Consider the following 23,309-nt stretch of genomic DNA (forward strand, 5'->3'; position numbering starts at 1 on the left):
GGACCTTTAAAAATCTGCAGTAAAACTTCACACACCTGTATGCTTGATTAAACTATTAGTCATAAAGCTAAATGGTAAAGAATATAATTTTTTACGAAAATTCTCTTTAATCAAGGCAGCGTTACCCATCACAAAAACCACCTGTATAGTCAGTGAAAAACAGAATGTCACATTAACATAAGGTGAAACATTTATCTAAATATTTTTTCTTTTAATATTATAGTTTCCATAGATCGAGACAATCTCAATTTCCTGCACTTACCTTCCACTGAAGTCTTTCAAGTGTGATAGGAAGTACAAGAAAATACCGTACTATAACTTTGGTGGTTACATATTCCTTATCATCTGCTAAAGCGCTATGAATAACATCATGATAAATAAAAATAAATATTCTAACACATTTATAAAACATTTATTTATGCAACGTGAGCACATTTATAACATACAAGAATTAACAAATATCTTTCTTAACTAATCAAGGACATTTACCAATGACTCAATTTGAGAAAGTCAGTTGGGCCTCTAGTATTCTCAATACAGCCAGTTGATTAGGTGATTCCCGAAATATTTTCAGGACTTCGATACCTGTGATTGATGAGTTTAAAATTTTGCCAGATATGGTGGTATTCCTGCATGGAAAGACCTTCAGCAGTTGTTGGGGAAATAGGATTCGCATCTTTGACACAACGTCTCCAAACAGTTGTACCTGCACTGATTGCTTGCCCACCACTTACCCTTCAGAACAAGTTTACGAGGTTCATAAGTATATTCCCCTTAATTACAAACCCCATGGGTATGCTAGCTGAGGGTCAGTGTATCCCTCAAAGTCACAGCAAGGGAGCCCCAAGTGCCCCAGTGCGTCTTCTCTGTTACACAACACAGATTTCATGACTGAGATAATAAACACTAAGATTTCAGCACATACCATGGTGGAGAGAGAAAGATATGGGGGTGGGGGGATGAGAAAGCTGAGACACTGTATTGTGACCTACTGGTCTGCAGTGGGTTGAATGGTGTGACCCCGAAATTCATGCCCACCCAGAACCACAGAATGTGCCCTTTTATGGAAATAAGACCTTTGTGGAGGTAATTAGTTAAGACGAGGTCCTACTGGATGGGAGGGGACCCTAAATCCAATGACGGGTGTCCTTAAAGGAGAGAAAGGCACACAAAGACACACGCAGAGAGAAAACCTCGTGAAGACAGAGGCAGAGACCTTGGTGCTGTGTCTACAAACCAAGGAACACCAAGTGCTGGCAAAGCCCAGAAGCTGGAAGAGAGGCTTCGAACAGATTTCTCTTGCAGCCTGCGGAGGGACCCAACCTGCGGACACCTGATTTTAGACTCCGGCCGCCAGAACTGTGAGAGAGGATACGTTTGCACGGTTTTAAGCCATGCCGGATGGGGGACTTCGTAATGATGCCCCCAGGAGACTCACACATACCTGTATAATATTTGGTGAACCACTAAACTCCACCAAGGCTTACTTCACTGGAAAACCGACACAGTAATATTTACAAAGATGGTTGTGGTGAAAATGTTTCCCAGGCACTCTGCAAATTGAACACTGCTAGGTAAGCATCAGGTGTGCTTATGGATGAGGGAAGAGACAGAGCAGGGAAATTCGGATCAGGACAAGACCTTGGCCTTGGGAAGATGGGTACGATTTGGAAAGAAAGAGGAAAGGGGCATTACGGGTGAGGAAACCATGTGAGCAAAAATAGAGATGGAGAAATGCAGGAGTCATTTTCAAATGGATCAAATGTGTTAAAAGAAAAAAAAAACTACAATGCTACGAGTTAAAACTCCTCACTGCTGTTCTAGTCTGTAAACACTGACCCAATGAACACGTGCACTGGCTTCCTGGGGCTGCTGGAACCCTGCCCTCCTTGCCTGCTTCGCCAAGCTTCTGGTGGCCTGTGGCAGCACCACTCTGGTCTCCGCTTGCTTTTCTCTCTCAAATCTCCCTCGGCCCCGCTCTTATAAGGATACTTGTCACTGGGCTTAGAGCTCAACAGATAATCCAGGAAGACCTTCCTGTCTCAAGATCCTTGACTTAATTACATATGCAAAGGGCCTTTTCCCAAATAAGATCCCAGTCGTAGGTTCCAGGCATGAGCCCTGGAGGGCCTGTCTTTTGTGGGGGGCAGGCACCGTTCCATCCACGACGATACTTATGGGTTTGGAAACAGAAGGAGGCTAAAACACAGGCACATCACCTTAGGTAAGAGCAACACCACCAGGATGATTTGTATAAATCATCAAGGCCAGTCATACAATGGGACGCTTATCTGAGATCCCCAAAGAATTACTTCATGCCAAAAAAGAAATGATCATAATAAACAACGTTCAGACAAAGACCTTATGAGCAGACACCAAAGAAGGTCAAATGTGTGTCATATATTTTGTAGCTATTAATCTTGACCTCTGTTTTCATGAATTTAACTTTTATTACTTCAGATTGCTTTACTATCTCGTAATCGATTTCCTTTGCTCGTGTTAAAATGTAGGAACTTCAGGGCTTCCCTGGTGGCGCAGTGGTTGAGAGTCCGCCTGCCGATGCAGGGGACACAGGTTCGTGCCCCGGTCCGGGGAGATCCCACATGCCGCGGAGCGGCTGGGCCCATGAGCCATGGCCACTGAGCCTGCGCGTCTGGAGCCTGTGCTCTGCGACGGGAGAGGCCACAACAGTGAGAGGCCCGCGTACCGCAGGAAAAAAAAAATGTAGGAACTTCAAAATACTATTTCCTATTAGAGTTTAGGAATCACCTTCATGGAAATTCAACTTTCCTAAGAACCAACGTCTTTTGCCAAATCCTAATTCTTCTTTCCTTCAAGATTCTTAATTTTAAAAGCCAATAAAATTAGACACACTTCTGGATTTAATGCTTATCCATCATTTAAATCACTAAAAGAAGTTTAAGAGCAATTCCTAAAACAGGTAACCCCATATAAGGTTTAAAATTTGCTAAAACAAATAACAATGATAAAAAACACACAACTCACAGCTTCTTTAATTCAAATTCATGCTCATTAGTGAAACCCTGTTAATATTTCATGTACAGCCTCATCCCATTTACTTTAAAATATTTCTGTAATGGAGATTGGAAAATACACCACACTCCTATGAGTAATGAAAAATTCAAATGTGTTTAGGGAAGATCGTCAGCTATAATTTAAATAATGTTGCTTAAACATTTCTAAAAGGACTTCTGAGCCTCTGCCCCAAATGAGATTCAGAAACATGGCAGGGTCTCGCAGTCAGAGCAGAACAGTCAGGTGTGTGGGTCTCTGGGGGCGGGAGGCTGGATGTCAATATCATCACCAGCAGTAATGATTGTTCTTCCTGTGAGATACGGCATGTTTTTACTAACAGAACTAGGTAAACCAGGCATGGAGGGGCAAGTGATGATAAGAACTCTCTAGCACATCCATCCGGACAAGAGGAGACTACGAACAAACCCACGAACCCCAAAGCCATTGAGGTCTCCTCTGGGATCAACTTTATCATCAAAGAGCTATTCAGGATTGCTCATCCTACTGTCCAAACTAGACCCTGCCTGGTGACTTTAAGCCAATTAGCTCTTTGCTACATCTCCTGATTTATAAAATGCAGAAAGTGCTGCTTTCCTTGAAAATGCAATAGCTCAAAATTTAAGTATACAAAGTTACGTCTGATGATTAGAATGGCATATGGCTTGACATATTGCCACAAATTACATAGGATCTAGACTTTACCATGTGAATGAGTCCTCAGGGAGTCCTTGGGCTAAGACTCTTCAGTACATCTCAGTGAAATGAAAGACTTTTATAAAACCGCAAAATTGACTCCAATTATGGAAAATCCTGCTTTAAAATATAAAGGTGCTTTTACAGGAAATGTCGTGATTCCACAGGGCTTTGGCTACGTGGCAACTAATCAACTGGCTTTCTCTGCTTTGCTTCATTGCTATCAGAACTCAGTGAAATGATTCCATTCACTCAAACTCTCCAGATTTTCTTAAAACCACTGACATTTTACTAGGTGCTTGTAGAATACTTTTTAAATGCAAACATACAATAATTAGTAAGCAAAATTTTATTCCAAAGCTTGGTACCACTCAGTTTAATGCAATTTTCACTTATTGAACATCTAGTATATCTTCAAGATACAAGACGAACAGACTTACAAAGCGGGTCAGGTATATACCGACTGAAGAGAGTTTCCACGAAACTTGCAGAAAAATAATTTTCCAAAATCATTAGTTATACCTTATTGTAATTTTTCAACTAAATCCTATGAATTCAATAAATTATTTTTTAAGTATCAAATAATTCATTTATTCATCAAATATGTATTGGTGCATTTTATGTGCCAGATACTCTCCCAGGCACTGGGGATTATCAAAGAATATAGAAACAGAGATACTTGCATAATAAAATGTCCATCAAGAGATGAATGGCTAAAGAAGATACGGTACATATACACAATGGAATATCACTCAGCAATAAGAAAGAATGAAATAATGCCATTTGCAGCAACATGGATGGACCTAGAGATTATCAGACTAAGTGAAGTATGTCAGACAGAGAAAGACAAATATCATATGACATCACATATGTGGAATCTAAAAAAATGACACAAATGAACTTATTTAGAAAACAGAAATAGACTCACGGACATAGAAAACAAACTTACGGTTACCAAAGAGGAAAGGGGCGGGGGATAAATTAGGAGATTGGGATTAGCAGATTCACACTACTATATATAAAATAAACAACAAGGACCTATTGTACAGCACCAGGAACTATACTCAATATCTTAGAATAACTACACTCAATATCTTAGAATAACCTATAATTCTGAAAAAAATATATATATATATTTATGTGTAACTGAATCACTGCTGTACACTTGAAACTAACACAACATTGTAAATTAACTGTACCTCAATAAAAAGAATTCTGACACAAAAGCTTTTGAATTGAAAAGTATTCTAACATTTGAATTGAAAAGTAAAATAACATGTTATTTTATTATGCAAGTATCTTTGTTTCTATATTCTTCAGTAAATTCTTAATATAAAGAAAATATAGATTAAAAAATCTGCACATAGGACTAAAAGATTGCTACTGTTATAAAAAAAATGTAAAGGCTAAATCTCTCAACTCTAAAGGATAGTTGATAATTTCTGAGAATATCTATTATATAAAACCATCCACTGACTTCCGCCCACATCCACTAAGCCATCACACGGCAACGTCCCACCAGAACTTCTCACAAAGCTGTTCCTTGGCCTAAGTGTCCTGTCAAGGCTCACTTCCTGCTGACCCAGACGTCTCTTTTCTCTTCGTTTCTGTGATACTTTTCTTTCCTACTAACATCTTTCTCCCTCTTCTCCATGTGCAATTATACACATTTCCCAAACTATGACTAGGTTTCTAGAAACAGCCAGCCTCCCAGTGTCAAGTATTTTCAGCATCTCATGGGAATTTCCATTAAAAACCTCAAATTCCAAACATCTGAAGTGGAATATCTTTCCTTCCAAACAGCCTCCTTCTCCAGGATTTCCCTTCTTGGTTGGCCTAAAATAACCTCCATCAGTCAACAGGGTGCAGCCCTCGGGGTCATCTCCAGCTGTGTCCCCTCCCTGGCTCCACACATTCAGTCACTCACTCTTCCCTGGGAATGCCACCACTCTGTCCTGCCGCTCTGGCTCAAACGCAGTCCTTGTTGGAGTGTTTCCATTATCCCCCTTCCTTTCTTCCCAACCTACCTACATCATGTCCTCTGGTTTTCTCACTTCATCCCCCACCCTGTCTAAAAACATCCAATGAGTTAACACGGTCAAGAGGACAAAGTCCTGAGGTGTACATGCATATTTATTCATGATTTCACCACAAACAACCTTCCTAGACTTTTCTCCTACCAACCTCCATACACTTGACCAAACGTCTGGTACCATTTCCCAACTACGATGTGGTTGGAAATGGCGGAGTGTTAGGTTTAGCCTGGTCACTTCCTGTCCTGCGGATGTTGGAAAGTGCGAATATTACTTCTCCCAGACTCCCTTGCAGCTAGGGTTCGCTCGTTCTGCAGCTTCCACCTGTCTGAACTACTGCCCGAGATTTAGAAAGTTGAAGTGGCGGAGGCTGCATTTCTGCTGTGTCTGTGTTTTACCTGGTGAGCACGTCCAGGAGATGTTGGTTTTCTCCAGCACTGAAGGCTCCAGGCTCAGCCACTGACTCTTCCTTGTTGAGTGCCGGGGAATGGGCCTCTTACTGGTTTAGGTGACAGCAGTTACTGGGAGTCAGTACCTGTAGCAGCAGTTTCTCAATCAGGCTGCAGGCTTCCTGATCAAAGACGTGGCCCTAACTACCGAGGGAGCCCTGTCCTGTGGGGTGGTTTTAAGGTCATTTCTGAAAGTTCAACTTAGAGTCCCCCAGACAGTGATTTTCTGCTTGAACAGCTACACGGGATTCTGTCCTTTGCAACCGAATCCAAACAGACGCACGGTCCATTCATTTTCACAAGCCCTTGTCTTTACTGGGGTGTTCCTGCCTCGCAGTCTCAGGCAGCTCAGCATCCCCTTAAAGGCCAAGGTCACATTCTACCTCCTCTTGAAAACATTTCTACACTCTTTTTTGGAGCCAAATAAATTCTTTCTTCTTTGTGGTAACAGAGAATTTTGTTAACATGACTAATATTACTATGAGCAAATTATAGCGGAAGTATTTGTTAACTTTCCTTTTCCTTACTTGACTGTGACACGTTTGAGGGCAAGAAACACAGTTTATTCATCTTTGATTCTCTAGTGCCCTAGGTTTGGCATAGAGTAGAGTCTCAGTAAACACTGGCTGAAGTGAACTGAAATACACTGAGAGTGAGAGAGTGACTAGGGATTTCACCCCCTAATAATGGTATTTGTGCTACATCCCAAACAGGGAGGAAAGTCTGGCGGCTACAGATTCAAAAGTGGAAGAATTAACTAGAGATGGAAGCTGGGATGTGGATGTGAGCATTAAAAGATGGATAAAATTTGACCTTGTGAAGAAGACAGGGAGGATATTTCCAGCTTGAGTGGGAAGAGGCGTCACGCGTGGGGGGCGGGATCCGCAGGAAAACAGGGAGTGCATGGGAAAAAAGAACCTGAACAGGGGTTTTGCAGAGGAGGGTTGAGGCAGGTAAGCCTTGGAAGAAGTGACAGGGACCAGCTCGGAGAAGCCCAATAGGAGGCTGGCCTCAGGACTGTGACATGTTTTAGACAGATAAGAGTCGGTCCTTGAAGGATTTGAAGAAGGAAGCGTGTTTTACAAAGCCGGTTAGGCAATGGAGAGGGATCAGAGAGTTGCTTTCTTCCTTAGGTTTAGGAAAAGTACTTTAATACTAACAACTATATTGAGGGTAAGTAAACTCAGATGTCCAATGTTTCTTTCGATTTTGAAAATATCCCAAATTTCACAGAAGAGCTCTTGTATTAAATCCAGGTCTCTTTTGCTCGTATTAACTTATAAATATGGAAGCATCATGAGAAGAATCATACCGCGTGCTTCATCACCCACATTCTGAAATGCTAAGTCCTTATCAGGCTTAGGAAAGAAACATTTTGTGGGTTGTTCACCCAGTTTCAATGATCAAAACTCTAAAATAGCAAAACCTTTAAGGCTTGTTCTTAAGACCTTTGGCCCATTAGCGCGTACCATAAATTGCTCAGTTCTCTGAACTCACCCGTCCTGCGTAGTGCATAACGGTGAAAGCTGTGCCTTGGTCTTTGAGGGCGAGGTTCCCGTTCCCATCCTTCATGGGGGAGTAAACTGCATTTGTGTTTGAGGATTCTAGAAGACTGTGTAGCTTTTTGGGAAGACTTGGTTCCATTGACCAAATCATTTGACTTTCTTCATCCAATAAAGAGAGAAATCCAGAAGGCTTCTGAAAGTTAAGAAGAGGAGTTTTTTCCTTCTATTACTCAATTTGCTATCTTTGTTATTGCTCATGCATACCATTTACATCCTCATCACGTTCATACAAGCACTGAGAAAATAAATTAGTCTTTATTGTCAATACATGTCTATTTTTGTTCATTGCTGTATCTGCACCACCTAGCCAACCTCTGATGTCGTGTTGGTTCTCAGTAGTATTTATTGATTAGAGGAATTGAAAATAAATAAGTGTCGTTTAAAGTCATTAAAACACTGGCATTGTTAAAATATATATTCTCACCTTAATAAAATTTCCAACTACAGAAAAGTTGTATGTTTTCTTTCTGGTATATAGACCTACTATTTATAGGTAAAAATGCAAGTTTCACCCTATACTTGGTATGTCTTTTCATTTCATTTTGGGGGGTATCAAAGAGGAGTGGCAGCAGAAATATCCACTGACATTTCCAGTTCATACTGATGAGGTCCCACTAGTGAAATAACCATTCCAACGATGAGACTCCAAGGATGATAACCAAAGAGACAGAAATAACTTCATTCTGCTGGCCACGGTTTAGCAGTCAAGGACATAGCAGCAAGTGAGAAGTGGGGTAGTGGGTACCCAAGGCTTCCCATATACAGGTAGGTACATATTACTGTCAACCCATCTTATAACCTTAAGGAGGTAAACTGTATACTATGTGTGTCATGATGAGGGAGGGCTTTCTGGAGGAAGAGAACTTCTGTACTTAAAACAAGGAATGTTGACAAGTTGGTACCAGAAACAAGAACATTGCACATATTCGGAAAATGAATAAAGTAATTTGTAAATATACATTTATAAAAATAAAGGGTAGAAAATTATATACTATTCTCCTCAATAGCTAAATGGTATCAGTTTTAAACAATGTTCAAGTGTTTTAGAAATATTACTGGTGACTCTATATAAAGCCTTATATTAGTAGATAGAGACTGATGTTTGTGTGATAGAGTTTTGTTTTTATGATGGCAATATTGAAGCAAAGATTCTTGCTTTGTAAGGTAGAAACAATAAAGATAAGCATAAACACCTGCAGAAATACTAAGATGATATGTACGTGTATATATATATTTTTCTGCCAAGGTTTTCCATATTCAAACTTAGAAATTTGGAGGCAAACAAGATTCTGCTGAGTTTGTTTTATGGTCTTGCTAGTCTTAGAGTTACTTTATACAATATTATATTTGTACAATGGGTATTTATAACTATGCCAAGAGGAGAGTTTTAGCGACATAACTGCAGTTGAATACTTTTTATAACAAAATGATCTGATACTTGTTGTCTTTTTAATCAATTGGTAATCCTTCAAACGCCCTTTCAGAGAAAGGTCGTGTGCTCCTCAAGCAACACTGAAAGATTATAAGTAAATTAGAAATTGCTGAGTCTCCCACAAAGATATCCTCAAAATAAGGCCCCGTAAAAGAAAGTTCTTTCTCTCCAGTATATTTAAATGCATGCATCCTGTAAAGTATCTAATTATATTATGTGAATACCTGGAAAAAAAAATCCAAAACTCCAGTCTGGTTACCAAGAGAATAGGCCGTTTCCATGGTGACTCCCTCTTGTACACATTCTGTTTGCTCCTGTAGGAAAAGCACTTCATTGATATAGTGGTGCATCTTCTCATTGGTCATGTTGACACAGAGCTATTGTGGGGAAAGAGGAAACAATTCACAAGATGATTCGCCATGCAGATCCATGGTTCCAGGAAACATCTCAGACCAGTGAAATGTTGACTCAAGAACGGTCAGCACAGTTAGTGTATCTATAGATGCCGCACTACAGTCGTCCCGAGAAGCCAAAGTAAAGAGCTTCACTTGATTCTGTTGACTTCATACGGTCTGATTACGCAATTGAAGATGAGCACGTTAAAAACAACAAGAAGTATAATTACAGCATTAACTTACAAATTTGGGGTCTAAAATATATTTGAGTATTTAAAAAATATTTCCAAAAGGAATATATATTGGGGCTCTTGTCAGCAAAGATTATATATATATTTCTTTATCCATTCATCTCTTGATGGACACATAAGTTGCTTCCATATTTCCATATCTTGGCAATTGTAAACAAAGCTACTATGAACACTGGGATGCAGGTATCTTTCCGAATTAGTGTTTTTGTTTTCTTCAGGTATATACCCAGGAGTGCAATTGCAGGGTCACATGGTAGCTCTATTTTTAGTTTTTTGAGAAATCCATGGTAGCTGCACCAATTTACATTCCCACCCACAGTGTGGGAGGGCTCCCTTTTCTCCACACCCCACCAGCACTTGTTAACAAATGTGTTATTTCTTACAGTTTTAATTTAACTTAAAAATATCTTAAGATATTAGAAAATAAAATAAAATAACACAAATCTACCCAAGATGAAGTCTTGCTTTCCCCCGGGCTATTCTCCTATATTCTGCTTTTTTTTTTAATAACAAAAATCTCAAAAGAGTTATCTTTTCTTCTCTCAAATTCCTGTCCTCCCCACTATTCAAACCCTGCCAGTACATTTTTGCCTTCACTGCTCCAGCAAAATGGCTTTTCTAGAAGTCACCAGTGATATATGCATTTCTAAATCCAGCGTTCAACCCTCCGTGTTCATTTTCCTTGACCTCCCAGTGAAATCTACAGCCGATTCCTCTACTTCCCTGGGGCACTGCCTCCGCTGTCTTCCAGGACATCCACTCTCTTGGTTCCTACCTCACTGGCCACCCCTTGTCCATCTCCTTCTCTGACTCCATCCTGGAGTGGTCCAGCACTCCGCCCAGGGCCTCCTGTTGCCCATCTCTACACCTACTACCTTTGTGAGCTCAGGAAGTTTCACAGACCATCCTGTTCCCCCATCTGCATTATGTTATACTAGGTAGAATCCAAAGTCACTTAGAAATATTTAGAATTCTGTAACTCACTGTAAATAATTAAATATGAATAATTTATATAAATCGAAGTTACCGATAAAGTGTTTGTAAATGGAAATCAGATCTCATTTGCAAAGGGAACAATATTTAGGATTATGTTTAATGTGAAATGGGATGTATTTATACAAAGTAAATGCCAAAGTTATTGTAAATCGCACAAGACTGGAACAGTCAACCGAAAAAAGAGAGACTGCCCTGGGTTCCTCTTGTCCCCATGCCCAAATTCTTCCCCAGGTCTGGTATCATCACCACACCTGCTAAGTAGGACTCCTCTCAGACATTCCTGTCCCTCTGCTGGGAGTTCATGGCTTCTCTCCTGGACACATAAGAGCAGCCCTTATGTGGTGGTCTAGGCATGCCCATAAAGGTGTGGCAATTAATAAATTAAGAATAACACATGCATAGTTTTCCACTTTCTCACTGACCTAGCTATTTGGGAGGATGGGCATTCACGAGATTCTAGGGACACAAAGAAATCTTAGAGGGAAATTTTTTCAGAGAAGAAAAGAAGCAACATATTGGAGTGCAGGGCATGGATCAGCACACAGAGGGAGTTCGTCCTGAGGCTGGAATGGTTTGCTGAGAAGTTCTATTCTTTAGTTCTTGCCGGGACCAGAATTTTTTGAGTAAGTAGAGGCAGCTCAAACATCTTCAGAAACAGGGTGATTGGAGAATAACAGGATTGCAGACACGGGACTACCCTGATGGAAGAAGAAGCTGGAGACCTGAAAATGTAGAGGCTCTTATGACCTAATCTAGTCACGTTATTTGGATGATGAACATACATCGATATTTCACTATTAATATAGTAAGTGGAGAGTATAGTAGAAATATACCAAATACGATATTTAAATAACATATTTAAATGAGATCTAAATACCATATATTGACACACGAAGAAAAACCAAAATAATTCTTAGCTCCAGGTCAAAAATGATGGCCCAGGGCGACTGCCCTTGTTTCCAATATTTTTTCTTGTTTCTCTGTTTCATAGTAAAAGATGGTTTCTGTAAATTTGGTGATCAGCGAATGTCTGTAGACTGAATAAGTTTCCCTACTGCATTCTATTACAAAATAAGATCTTCTGTTTAAGAAAATTAACAAGAAAGAGGGAAACGTGTTATCTGTATCTCCCATTCCCAATTAAATAGCTTGACATAAAACAACCAAAAAGAATGTGTCTGTCCGAATGTCCCCTTGATTGTGCCAGCCCTGGCCAGTGCCTGTCTGCAGCAGGTGGACTGCAGTCTGAGGACCCAGGGAGCTGGGTGTCCAGGGGCCTGGAGGGACCGGTGGTCACTGGGACCTGGTTCCAGCTATTTATCTATTTACCAGGTAGGGGAAGGGGAGGGCCCCAGGGGACTTGTGCTTTCCGGTGACTCCTTGCCCCCGCCCTGTCGGGCTGCATTCTTGTGTATAATTAACTAAACCCTCCTTTTTTAAACCTGAAAAAAAAGTTAAAAATAAAATAACTATGCCACATTGCTGCTGTATTGGAAGCTATGTTAAAACCTGAAGACCTTGAGTGAATTTGTTCAAACTTGCAAAATCCCCCTTTTTTTGCATCGTCTCTTCCTCTACCACTCCATCCACGATCTCTGAAATTTTTTTAATTTTCTTCCTTCTATCTGATTTGGCCAGTGGCTAACCAGAGCTTTTCCCCTCTGCTCCCTGACAACTAGATTTCATGAGATATATGCAAAGCTGAAAGTTCTTTAAATTTAAAACTAAATGTTTCCTAAATAAACTCACACTTTTGTGGATCAATTCACTGAATATAAAAATATTAAAAATATAGTCACTTCATTTGAGAACATACCATATAGGACATTTAACTTTAAATGCTTGATTGTTAAGGCAAAAAGAGTTTGAATACGGATACAGACCCATAAATTCTGCACATGAGAGCTGGCAAAGGAAGGGCTGGAATTCAGTAATTAAATATCATCTGAAACATATTTCCTTCCTTATACCTGATACAATCTAGCACATTCATCCCCTTAAATTGTCCCATCAAAACTGACTGATATCACATGAAAGGATGCTCAATATCACTAATCATTAGAGAAATGCAAATCAAAACTACAATGAGGTATCACCTCACACCGGTCAGAATGGCCATCATCAAAAAACCTACAAACAGTAAATGCTGGAGAGGGTGTAGAGAAAAGGGAACCCTCTTGCACTGTTGGTGGAAATGTAAATTGATACAGCCACTGTGGAGAACAGTATGGAGGTTCCTTAAAAAACTAAAAGTAGAACTACCATACGACCCAGCACTCCCACTAGTGGGCAAATACCCTGAGAAAACCATAATTCAAAAAGACATATGTACCACAATGTTCACTGCAGCTCTATTTACAATAGCCAGGACATGGAAGCAACCTAAGTGTTCATCAACACATGAATGGATAAAGAAGATGTGGCACATACATAAAATGGAATATTACTCAGCCACAAAAAGAAATGAAATTGAGTTATTTGTAGGGGGGTGGATGGACCTAGAGTCTGTCATACAGAATGAAGTAACTCAGAAAGAGAAAAACAAATACTGTATGCTAACACATACACATGGAAACTAAAAAAAAAAAAAATGGTTCTGAAGAACCTAGGGGCAGGACAGGAATGAAGATGCAGACGTAGAGAATGGACTTGAGGACATGGGGAGGGGGCAGGGTAAGCTGGGACGAAGTGAGAGAGTGGCATGGACTTATATACACTCCCAAATGTAAAATAGATAGCTAGTGGGAAGCAGCCGCATAGCACAGGGAGATCAGCTCGGTGCTTTGTGTCCACCTAGAGGGGTGGGATAGGGAGGGTGGGAGGGAGACGCAAGAGGGAGGAGATACGGGGATATACGTATATGTATAGCTGATTCACTTTGTTATACAGCAGAAACTAACACAACACTGTAAAGCAATTATACTCCAATAAAGTTGTTAAAAAAAAAAACTAAGTGATATCAATAGATCAAGATCTATGTTAATTTTACTTATGGTGTATTAATCTCTAGGAATGATTCTGGAAAGACAAGTCATTTTCTATAAAACTGTGTGGAATCTGTCCCTAGTAGTAGCCCACTGTGAAAGAATACATTTTCTTGTTGCTGTCATTTTAATCATAAAATGAAAAACAGAAATTTCTGAAAATTGTTGTTAGGGTAAAAATGAAAAAATTTAAAAAATATTCTATTTGCTTAAAAATTAATATTTTGAGGTGTTCCTCCCATCTAATAATGTGATAAACTCCTTTAGTCCTGAGATAATTTCTTTACCAAAGATTAAGAAATGCTATAAAGAAATTTCTTCAATTTGGAGTGAAATATTTACAGTAAATGTACAGAAAATAAATGACTCCATTATGAAATGAAACCACTGAAAAGATTCTCTTTGATTAGATGATACACACAATTGTAATTTTTCAAACTTTTTGACATTAAAATATGCATTTAAACAACACAAATAGATCTTACATCTCAGCGGTTTGATTTAAAAGTAGTTATGGAAAGTGTGGCTAAATGTTATATATTTTGGGAAATAGGTTACTCAAGAAATAAACGGAGAAGCCATGAAAATAACATGATGTCTGTTACTGCAGGAAAAAATAAAAACGTCTGATAAAGGATTCTGAAATAAGACCACCAACGGCTGATTCTCTACTGTAGAAGAAATATCCAAATTATATGACACTTATCTTTCCCCTCATTTTGAGATGCTCTAATTGAAAATACCTAGGTAGATGTGGATGTCTCAAACACATTAAATATAATAATTATTATAAAATTATTACAAATATAATAATTATTATAAAATATATAATTTTATATTATTATAAAATATTATAAAATTATAAATTATATGATTTATATAATATATAATTATATATTTATATATAATTAAAATATATAAATATATAATTATATTGTAAAATATAATTCTCTTATCATTTTGCATTCAGAATAGAGCTCAGCTCTGCAGTTACAAAAATTATTTTTGATGACAACTGACTAAATCTTCTTGCTTCTGACTTTATATCTAACCATCTCTGTATATAAACCTGGCTGTACTGTTTCAGCTGACTCAAGCATTTTTATAATAAAAACTGGACATTTTAATTGGTTTTGTTTCCTAATATTTTACTGAACTGAATATTGGCTTCACTGAATTGATCCACTGTTTTAGTAAGAATGGTGATGTCAAGTGTGAATGTGGATAAAGTCGCAGTCACGAGAAAGAGCTGGAAAAGGGCTTCTAGTCTTTTTTTTTTCCTACTTTTTTTTTTTTCCAGGAAGGAAAGTCTACAGCAGAGTACCAAATTTTGCGTAACAAAAAAATGATTTGGCCTGTGCTTCTGAACAGAGCAACTCAGTTGAATGCTTTCCTGGTCAAAATGATTCATAAAACATATAGCTTCCCTCCTGAGTTTTACTTTTTAAGTAAAGCTTTATTTTTAAGCTGCAGTGTCCGGTGGGGCTTGGTGACATGGGCTGATCCTTACAATATATCTGAACCTTTAATTGTACATTGTGTTCTTTGTATTCTGGGGAGAAATAAGAAGTCATTTATTAAAATCCTAAGGAAAAATCCAGCTAGATGTGTACAGCTGAGCAGCCTGTGGAGTGATTTTTGACTTGTAGCTTTTTGGACAGGGGTGCTCCCTGAAACTGAAGGTGGACCTGCATTTCTAAGAGAGGCGAGCAAAGCTGGGTGTTAGAGGAAATCACGGGGAACGCGTGGAGTTTGAAGTGGGCTGTTTTTCAAACTCACTTTGAAGCAAGGCGTACATTAAACTTTTTTACTAAAACAGTTTGCTTTTCCCTGCTCTAAACTGTTCAGAGCACTCACTGTTTGAACAAAAGCTAAAATATAAAAGAAGTGCTAATAGCATGAACTTCAGAACTACCAGGAAAGGTGGCTAAGGGGACGAATGCGGACATACCGCCCTGTGGCAGCCACCTTGCTGGCAAGTGGAAAAATACATCCCGCCAACCAACTGGTGGCCAAAATCAGGACAAAAACCTGCACATTCTTGGTTTATTTTCACTGAGCTGTCTGTGTTGTGTGTGCATATGCGGGTGTGTTTAAACACCGTCAGAGAAAGATAGAATGAAAGGTTTGTAAGGCAAACTAGTTTATGTATCTGGAAGCATGAATCTCCATCAATAATTGAGTATATCACTGACTTCAATGCAAAACGATCATTCTTTTTACTTTTTAACTCTATCCTTCGGAATTATGTTGGGATTTCATTAAATTCCCACGGATTCCTCAGAGGAGACTTGAATGTGGGTAAAAGGTAGGTATTCATAAAGGATAATGAACAGTTATTAAGAGCTGTTTAATTAGCATGCGCCTTCTCTGATTAAAATACATGCTTTGTACATTAGGTGCCATTGCTGAGTGGTTTAATAATAAAAATCACGCACCCTTTGAAAACACTCTTTAGTAACAGACTATCATTGCTTATCCAGATGGCCTATCATTTGTATTAATGACAAAATTAATTTCTTGAGTAAATTTTCACCAACTGTTCTCCCTTTATTTTCATTACTCAGTGAAATTTATCTGAAGCAAAAATATAATAAAGCATGATGTATGCACCGCAGAATTAAAGTGGAGATTAATTGAAGCTCATTCCAGTTGAAGACAGAGCTCCAGGCGTTAGACAGGGATTCGAAATCCTACTGAACATTAGAATTCACCGGGAGCTTTAAAAAAAGGCTGATGTCTGGGCCTGACCCCAAACCAATTAAATCAGAGTAGGGCCCAGGCACTGATATATTTTGAAAGCTTCCCAGGTGATTCTAACATGGAGACATGATTGAACACACGGAGATAGATGATGGCATACACAATCCATTACCTGATTTCCTCATCCGTTTATATATACATACACACACACACATGCATATATGCACATGATGCATATATCATACAGTTACACATTAAAGGACGTTTGTTCCTGTCCAAAATGTCCTTCAGATATCTGGCCGGTAAGACCTTTGGTCCATGCCAAAAGGTCCTTGACATTTGGTCCTGTCCAAAACCTTTTGGCATAGACTAAATATACTCAAGGACATTTTGGATAGGACCAAATGTCAAGGACCTTTTCATGTGAACTAAATGTCCTATGGAGGTTTTGGACGAGACCAAATGTCTGCTAACCCATTTTTATCTGATGGGGCAGGAATGAGGTCAGGCTTCAGATATCCGGTATTTCTCAGATACGTTCAGCAGAACATTAACTGCATGAGACGTCAATTACTATCGTCTAAAACACAACACAAGAGAAGCCTATTAAACACTAAGCCAGGCCAACAGTATTCTCTGCAGGAGCCCTTTCTGGGGCCTTCATTGTGTCAAGTGTACTCTGCATCTCCAACTTACTCTTTTGAAGAACGCCTCTTTGGGTTTCAAGACTACTGTATATAGTTTCCCCAACCAATCAGTCATTCCTGATTTCAGCACCTTCTCTATAAAATGGCAGGGGTAGGGGTGATGAGGGAAGAGTATGTCTCCGATCTGTTTCAGCCTTAAACTTCTATAGTGTATTTTGCCTTCTTTGAAATTCCTATTATTGTAGAGCCTTTCTTCTCTCCATCCCTGTGTGGGAAAGGACATGTTCCCTTTCTCCCGGCACCGTCTATCTTGACTTGACACGGATAATGACCCTGATGTTATTCCATAAATACAGGAGCCTGATGCTTGGGGAACGCGGCGTGGAAGGGCTGCTCCCTTGCTGGAGTCCTGTGTCAGGAGCCTCATCCCCAGATCCCGGGCCCAGGGCACTGTGGGGACCTGCTTCTGCTCTTGCTTGTTTTTTGGTTTTCCAAAACCAAACTACCTTCCACCCCTTTTTGGTATTTTACTGTTCCTTAAAGGAACCAAACACACTTTCCTCCCCTGGTTTCTCTTTGAGGTTTTTCAAATCAAACTCTGTGCAATAGGTTTTAAGCTAATAGAGGTTACTTCACAGGAATAAAGAGGCTGGTTTTACACAGATTTAAAAAAAACACTTTCTCTCTCTCCAGCATTTCTTTTAGGGATTCTATTACTCAGTGCAACATAGATTCATAAAATAAATCCAATATTCTAATGCGTGTAACTCATGCCTATCATCTCCTTTAACATAAAAACCACCACTGTTCAGGGATTTGAGGGATTGACTGAAGGGGTCAGCCAATAACAAACCTATTGGCTAATTTTCTTGCCATTTTCTACGTAACAATCTGCTAATGTCAGATTGAAAACTACAAATGCTACTGAAATCATTGTCTTTTTCAAAGAGCTGTCATTATCCAGGATTAAATGCAAAGCCTAGAGATACTGAAAAAAAGCACAGACTGCAGAGCCCTGGTCCTGAGGTGTCAAAGGAAGAAAGAAAATGGCACAAAGAGCACTGATTTGGGACCAGATGGAGTTGCATCTGAATTCGCACGTGGCCCAGCAAAGGCTTCTGGGACGTCCCTTAGCTTTTTGAGAAGGTTGCTGCAGGAGCTAGTGATCATACAAGAAAAGCATCTGACTCATAGCAGGGGCTCTAGAAATTGTAGCCACTGTAATTATTAGCAGAAAACTAAATGGAACCATATTCGTAGTCAGCACATTGGGGACTTTGCACCTGCACAGCCACTGCTGGAAAGCTGAGCTTCTTCCTGGTTAGTTGTCATTAAAAGAACTCGATTCACTCTTCTCTAAAGTGACCTGATATACATTTTCAAATCCATATATTCTCCTTATTACATTCTGTAACACCTCCTTTTAACCACCCTGGTGCAGGCAGGCCTCAGAGATAGTTCGGGTTTGGTTCCAGACCATGACAACAACAGGAATATGGTAATAAAGCGAGTCACATGCATTTTTTGGTTTTCCAGCGCATATAAACGTTATGTTTACACTATACTATAGTCTATTAAGTGTGCAATAGCATCATGTGTGAAACAATGTATATACCTTAATTAAAAAAATATGTTATTGCGAAAAAAAAGTGCTAACCATCACCTGAAGCTTCAGCAAGTTGCATTAGTAACATCAAAGATCACTGATCACGGATCATCATAACAAATATAAAGTAATGAAAACATTTGAAATATTATGAGATTACCAAAACGTGACAGTAGACTTGCTCGATGAAAGGTTGCCCCCAAACTGTAATTTGTAAAAAATGCAGTGTCTGTGAAGCTCAATAAAGCAAAGTGCAATAAAAGGAGGTCAGCCTTCACTTTACAAGGAAGAAGATATACCTGCATTCTCTAACTTATTTATTCGGATTAAATAAATGCATTTGGTGAAAAACTCCACTATGGGAAAAAAAACAATATCACATAAAATTTATTCAAAGTTTATTGCTTCTATATTTAATCGAATAAATAATATTGTGTCTTCAGAGAAATACAAAAAATATACTTATGAATGGGAAGCAATTAAAGTTGAGAAAATTTACAATAATAATACATCTTTAAGTCTAACTTTCAAAGAACCTTTGAGACTGGAAATAGTGCAGATCATTGGTTCTGGAACCAGATCTTGGTTCTACATGTCCTTCCCTGAGTTACTTAAATTATCTGAGCCTTGGTTTCTTTAGCTCTAAAATGGTGATATTGTTTAAGTTAAAAGCTTTCAAGAAAAAAAGTCATTAAATGTACATGGTCAAAATTGCTTTCTTCTACTTTATTTTTTATTTCCTCAAAACAAGTTTTCAGAAATTGTTAGCCTGAGGACCTCTAACCACACTATTTTTAAACACAGAATCCAATATTATTATAAGAAGTACATTAAAATAGCATCTCATTACTTAATTACTCTGTGTAGTTTTCTATAGAAACCTGAGTAGCACTACACTGGGGTTCTGCTATGTAAAAAAAAAAAAAAATTCCTTATTCATATTTTTCTTAAACTGTGTTATCAATAGCTTGGTGAGTTCCTGAAAAGATTTCAGAAAATTCAATATCAGAGAGCAGAAAATGTGTTAAGACAGAGTTAGATATTTAAGGTACGCATGATTTGAGAATCTGCATATTTAACAATAAAATATTTTTATATTTATAGATCAATTCATTGAGCAGTAAATAGATCATACTGATGCCTAATAGCTATCACTATCAGAACATGAGCTATGATTAAATACTAAAATGAGGTATCACCTCGCACCAGTCAGAACGGCCATCATTAAAAAGTCTACTGATAATCAATGCTGGATATGGTGTGGGGAAAAGGGAACCCTCCTCCACCATTGGTGGGAATGTAAATTGGTGCAGTCACTATGGAGAACAGTATGGAGGGTCCTTAAAGAACTAAAAATAGAGTTGCCATATGCCACTCCTGGGCATATATCTGGAAAAGACAAGAACTCTAATTTGAAAAGATGCATGCACTTAATGTTCACTGCAGCACTATTTACAATAGCCAAGACATGGAAACAACCTAAATGTCCATTGACAGAAGAATGGATAAAGAAAATGTGATATATATATATATATATATATATATATATATATATATATATATATATAATGGAATCCTACTCAGCTATAAAAAAGAATGAAATAATGCCATTTGCAGCAACATGGATGGACCTAGAGATTATCAGACTAAGTGAAGTAAGTCAGACAGAGAAAGACAAATATTATGTGATGTCACTTACATGTGGAATCTAACAAAATAATACAAATGAACTTACTTACAAAACAGACATAGACTCACAGACATAGAAAACAAACTTACGGTTACCAAAAGGGATAGCAGGGTGGGGGAGGGATAAATTAGGAGTTTGGGATTAACAGATACACACTACTATATATAAACTAGGTAAATAACAAGTTCCCTGTACAGCACAGGGAACTCTACTCAATATCTTGTATTATAATAACCTAAAATGAAAAAGAATCTGAAAAAGAATATATTATATATATGTGTGTGTGTGTGTGTGTGTGTGTGTGTGTGTATATATATATATATATATCTGAATCACTTTGCTGTACACCTGAAATCAATACAACGTTGTATAAATTAACTATACTTCAATTAAAAAAAAATACATGGGACTTGCCATACTAGGAATGAAAATAGCAGCCTCTTCCTCATTAAGGTTTTCCTAATCCTTCTCCCAAGATATCCAATTAGAATTGGTCCTTCCCATATTTGTACCCTACCTACCTCACCATAATGTCCGTACATTTCTTAGTGCCTAGTACAGGGTCTGGAACTTGGCACATATACAAAAACTACTTATTGAACGAATGAACCACAGAGTACCCTGATGCAAATGAGCCAGAACAAATGCATCCTTCTAGGTACCGGTAAAACACATTCTTACAGAGAGCAGAGACCACAGCACTCTCAGTTTTCCTATCTGTCAAATGGAATTATCTACATCAACAGTACGTGGTATGAGTTCAACCGATGGTCGTTAATATGTTCTTTGATTTATCTTTGTATCATATCTAGGATAGTGATTTCACAGCTAAGGATTTTATGGGCTTTTTTTGAGGTTGAGGCTGACACACTATATAATCTTATTTCGTAGAACTTTAGAAGTCAAGGCATCTGGCTTTTTCCAAACCACTGAACACTTAGCCCAAGCTTGTCCTGTTCACCAGGACTTTCCAGGAAATCTCACTCTTTAGAAAAGAATTTGTAGGCAAGGAAATGTTTCAAAGCTTTTACTTTGAACAAATGTGTTCTCTTTCCAAATTCTCTGCAGTCTTATAGTAAATTGTTGATTGATAGGCAATTTTACTAGATTCCATAGGTTCAAAAATTTCATTATATGTAGCTGCATGTTATGTGTCTAGTGGGAAACTGGGGGAAATTATTGAATATTAAATCATTAGTTTCCACTACTTTGTTCTTTATGCCTTTTGTGAAGATCTGTAGTCTGCAGAACTTGGCGTTTTTTTACAACTGTTGGGAGAGAACATATTCTAGCATTTATTAAAATAATATTTATATAATCTCAAAGTTTTCTCATTTATTTTAAATAGCACAGGAATATACCTTTTTTGTTTGTGCTTTGCTTTACTGTGCTTTGCAGCTACCGTGTGTTTTACAAATTGAAGGTCTGGAGTAACCCTGGGTCGAGCAAGCCTACCAGCGCCATTTTCCCAACAGCATTGATCACCTCCTGTCTCTGTATCACGTTCTGGTAATCCTTGCAATATTTCCAACTTTTATTATTATTATTATATCTGCTACGGTGATGTGTTATCAGTGATCTTTGATGTTTATACTAAGACTTGCTGAAGGCTCAGAGGACGGTTAGCGTTTTTCAGCAATAAAGTCTTTATAATTAGGGGATGTGCATTTTTTTAGACATAATGCTATTGCACACTTAATAGACTACAGTATAGTGTAAAAACATAATTTTCATATGCACTGGGAGAGCAAAAAAAGGCACGTGACTAGCTTTATTGCCATATTCCCTTTATTGCTGTGGTCTGGAACCGAACCTGCGAATCTCTGAGGTGTACATGTATATTATGGATAATTTTAAACATACTCAACAGTGAAGAGAATAATGTAATACACCTCATCTGCCATCAACCAGCTTCAACAATTATCAACAATTACCACCTCATGGCCAATTCTGCCTTATCCATTTCCATATTACCCTCAAAATTAAATTCATTTGAAGCAATTCTCAGACATTGTGTCATTTAATTGGCAAATATTTTAGTATAATTCTCTAAGCTACAAGGACTTTAAAAAATATATCCATAGTACCCTTATGTCACGTAATTTTTATCAAGGATAATTTTTTAATTTTGTCCAATATCCAGATTTCACATGACACTAATTAACTCATAATTTTTTATACTTAAGCAAATCAGGATCCGCATAACGTCCGTACATTTATTTCACTGACTCATATGTCTCCTAGATCTCTTTCAACCTACCAGGCACCTTGTTCTTTTACATGTTTATCCTTGCATTTTATATGTTGAAGAGATCAGGTCATTTTTCCTGTACTGTTTCTCACAGTCTGGAGTTTTCAGAGTGAATTCTTGTGGTTTAGTTTATCATGTTTCTCTGTCCTCAGTTTCTGTTAATTAGTACTTACATCAATACCTTTCATTATATTCAGGTTTTCTACTTTCCTTCCTCCTTCTTTCCTCCCTCCTCCCTCCCTCCCTCCCTTCCTTCCTTCCTTCTTTTCTTTCTTTCTTGGCAGGAACACTTGATATGCATCTGGTATACTGTCACCCTTCTTGTAATGTTAGCTGTGATTGGTACTCATTGCATAGATTCATTACTTCTTAGGAGCTGTAGAACTGACTTGCTCTAATTCTGTCACTCATTCTTCATTTATTTGTAGTGAGACCGCATCAGGTTATATTTATAAATTAACTTAGGGAGAATCAGGATCTTTGTACTATCAAGCCTTTCTAGGAATGCAGCATATCCTTCCACGTTTAACTGTAATTATGCAACCTTCGGGAGTATTTTCGTCCTCATTTAGGCTATT

The 23,309-nt window shown here is 38.3% G+C and overlaps 1 protein-coding gene across 2 annotated transcripts in view; it reads right to left on the minus strand.

Moving 5' to 3' along the window:
* MYO16 (myosin XVI) overlaps positions 1–23,309 on the minus strand; it is a 478,842-nt gene that overhangs the window by 143,955 nt on the left and 311,578 nt on the right. For both annotated transcript variants that reach the window (XM_033435062.2, XM_033435063.2), the window contains exons 22-23: positions 9,433–9,585; positions 7,709–7,909 (exon numbers count right to left, since the gene is read on the minus strand). In XM_033435062.2, the coding sequence (XP_033290953.2) occupies positions 7,709–7,909; positions 9,433–9,585 (354 nt within the window). The remainder of the gene's footprint in view (positions 1–7,708; positions 7,910–9,432; positions 9,586–23,309) is intronic.

This window comes from Orcinus orca, chromosome 18 (assembly GCF_937001465.1).
Source record: "Orcinus orca chromosome 18, mOrcOrc1.1, whole genome shotgun sequence".
NCBI lineage: Eukaryota > Metazoa > Chordata > Mammalia > Artiodactyla > Delphinidae > Orcinus > Orcinus orca.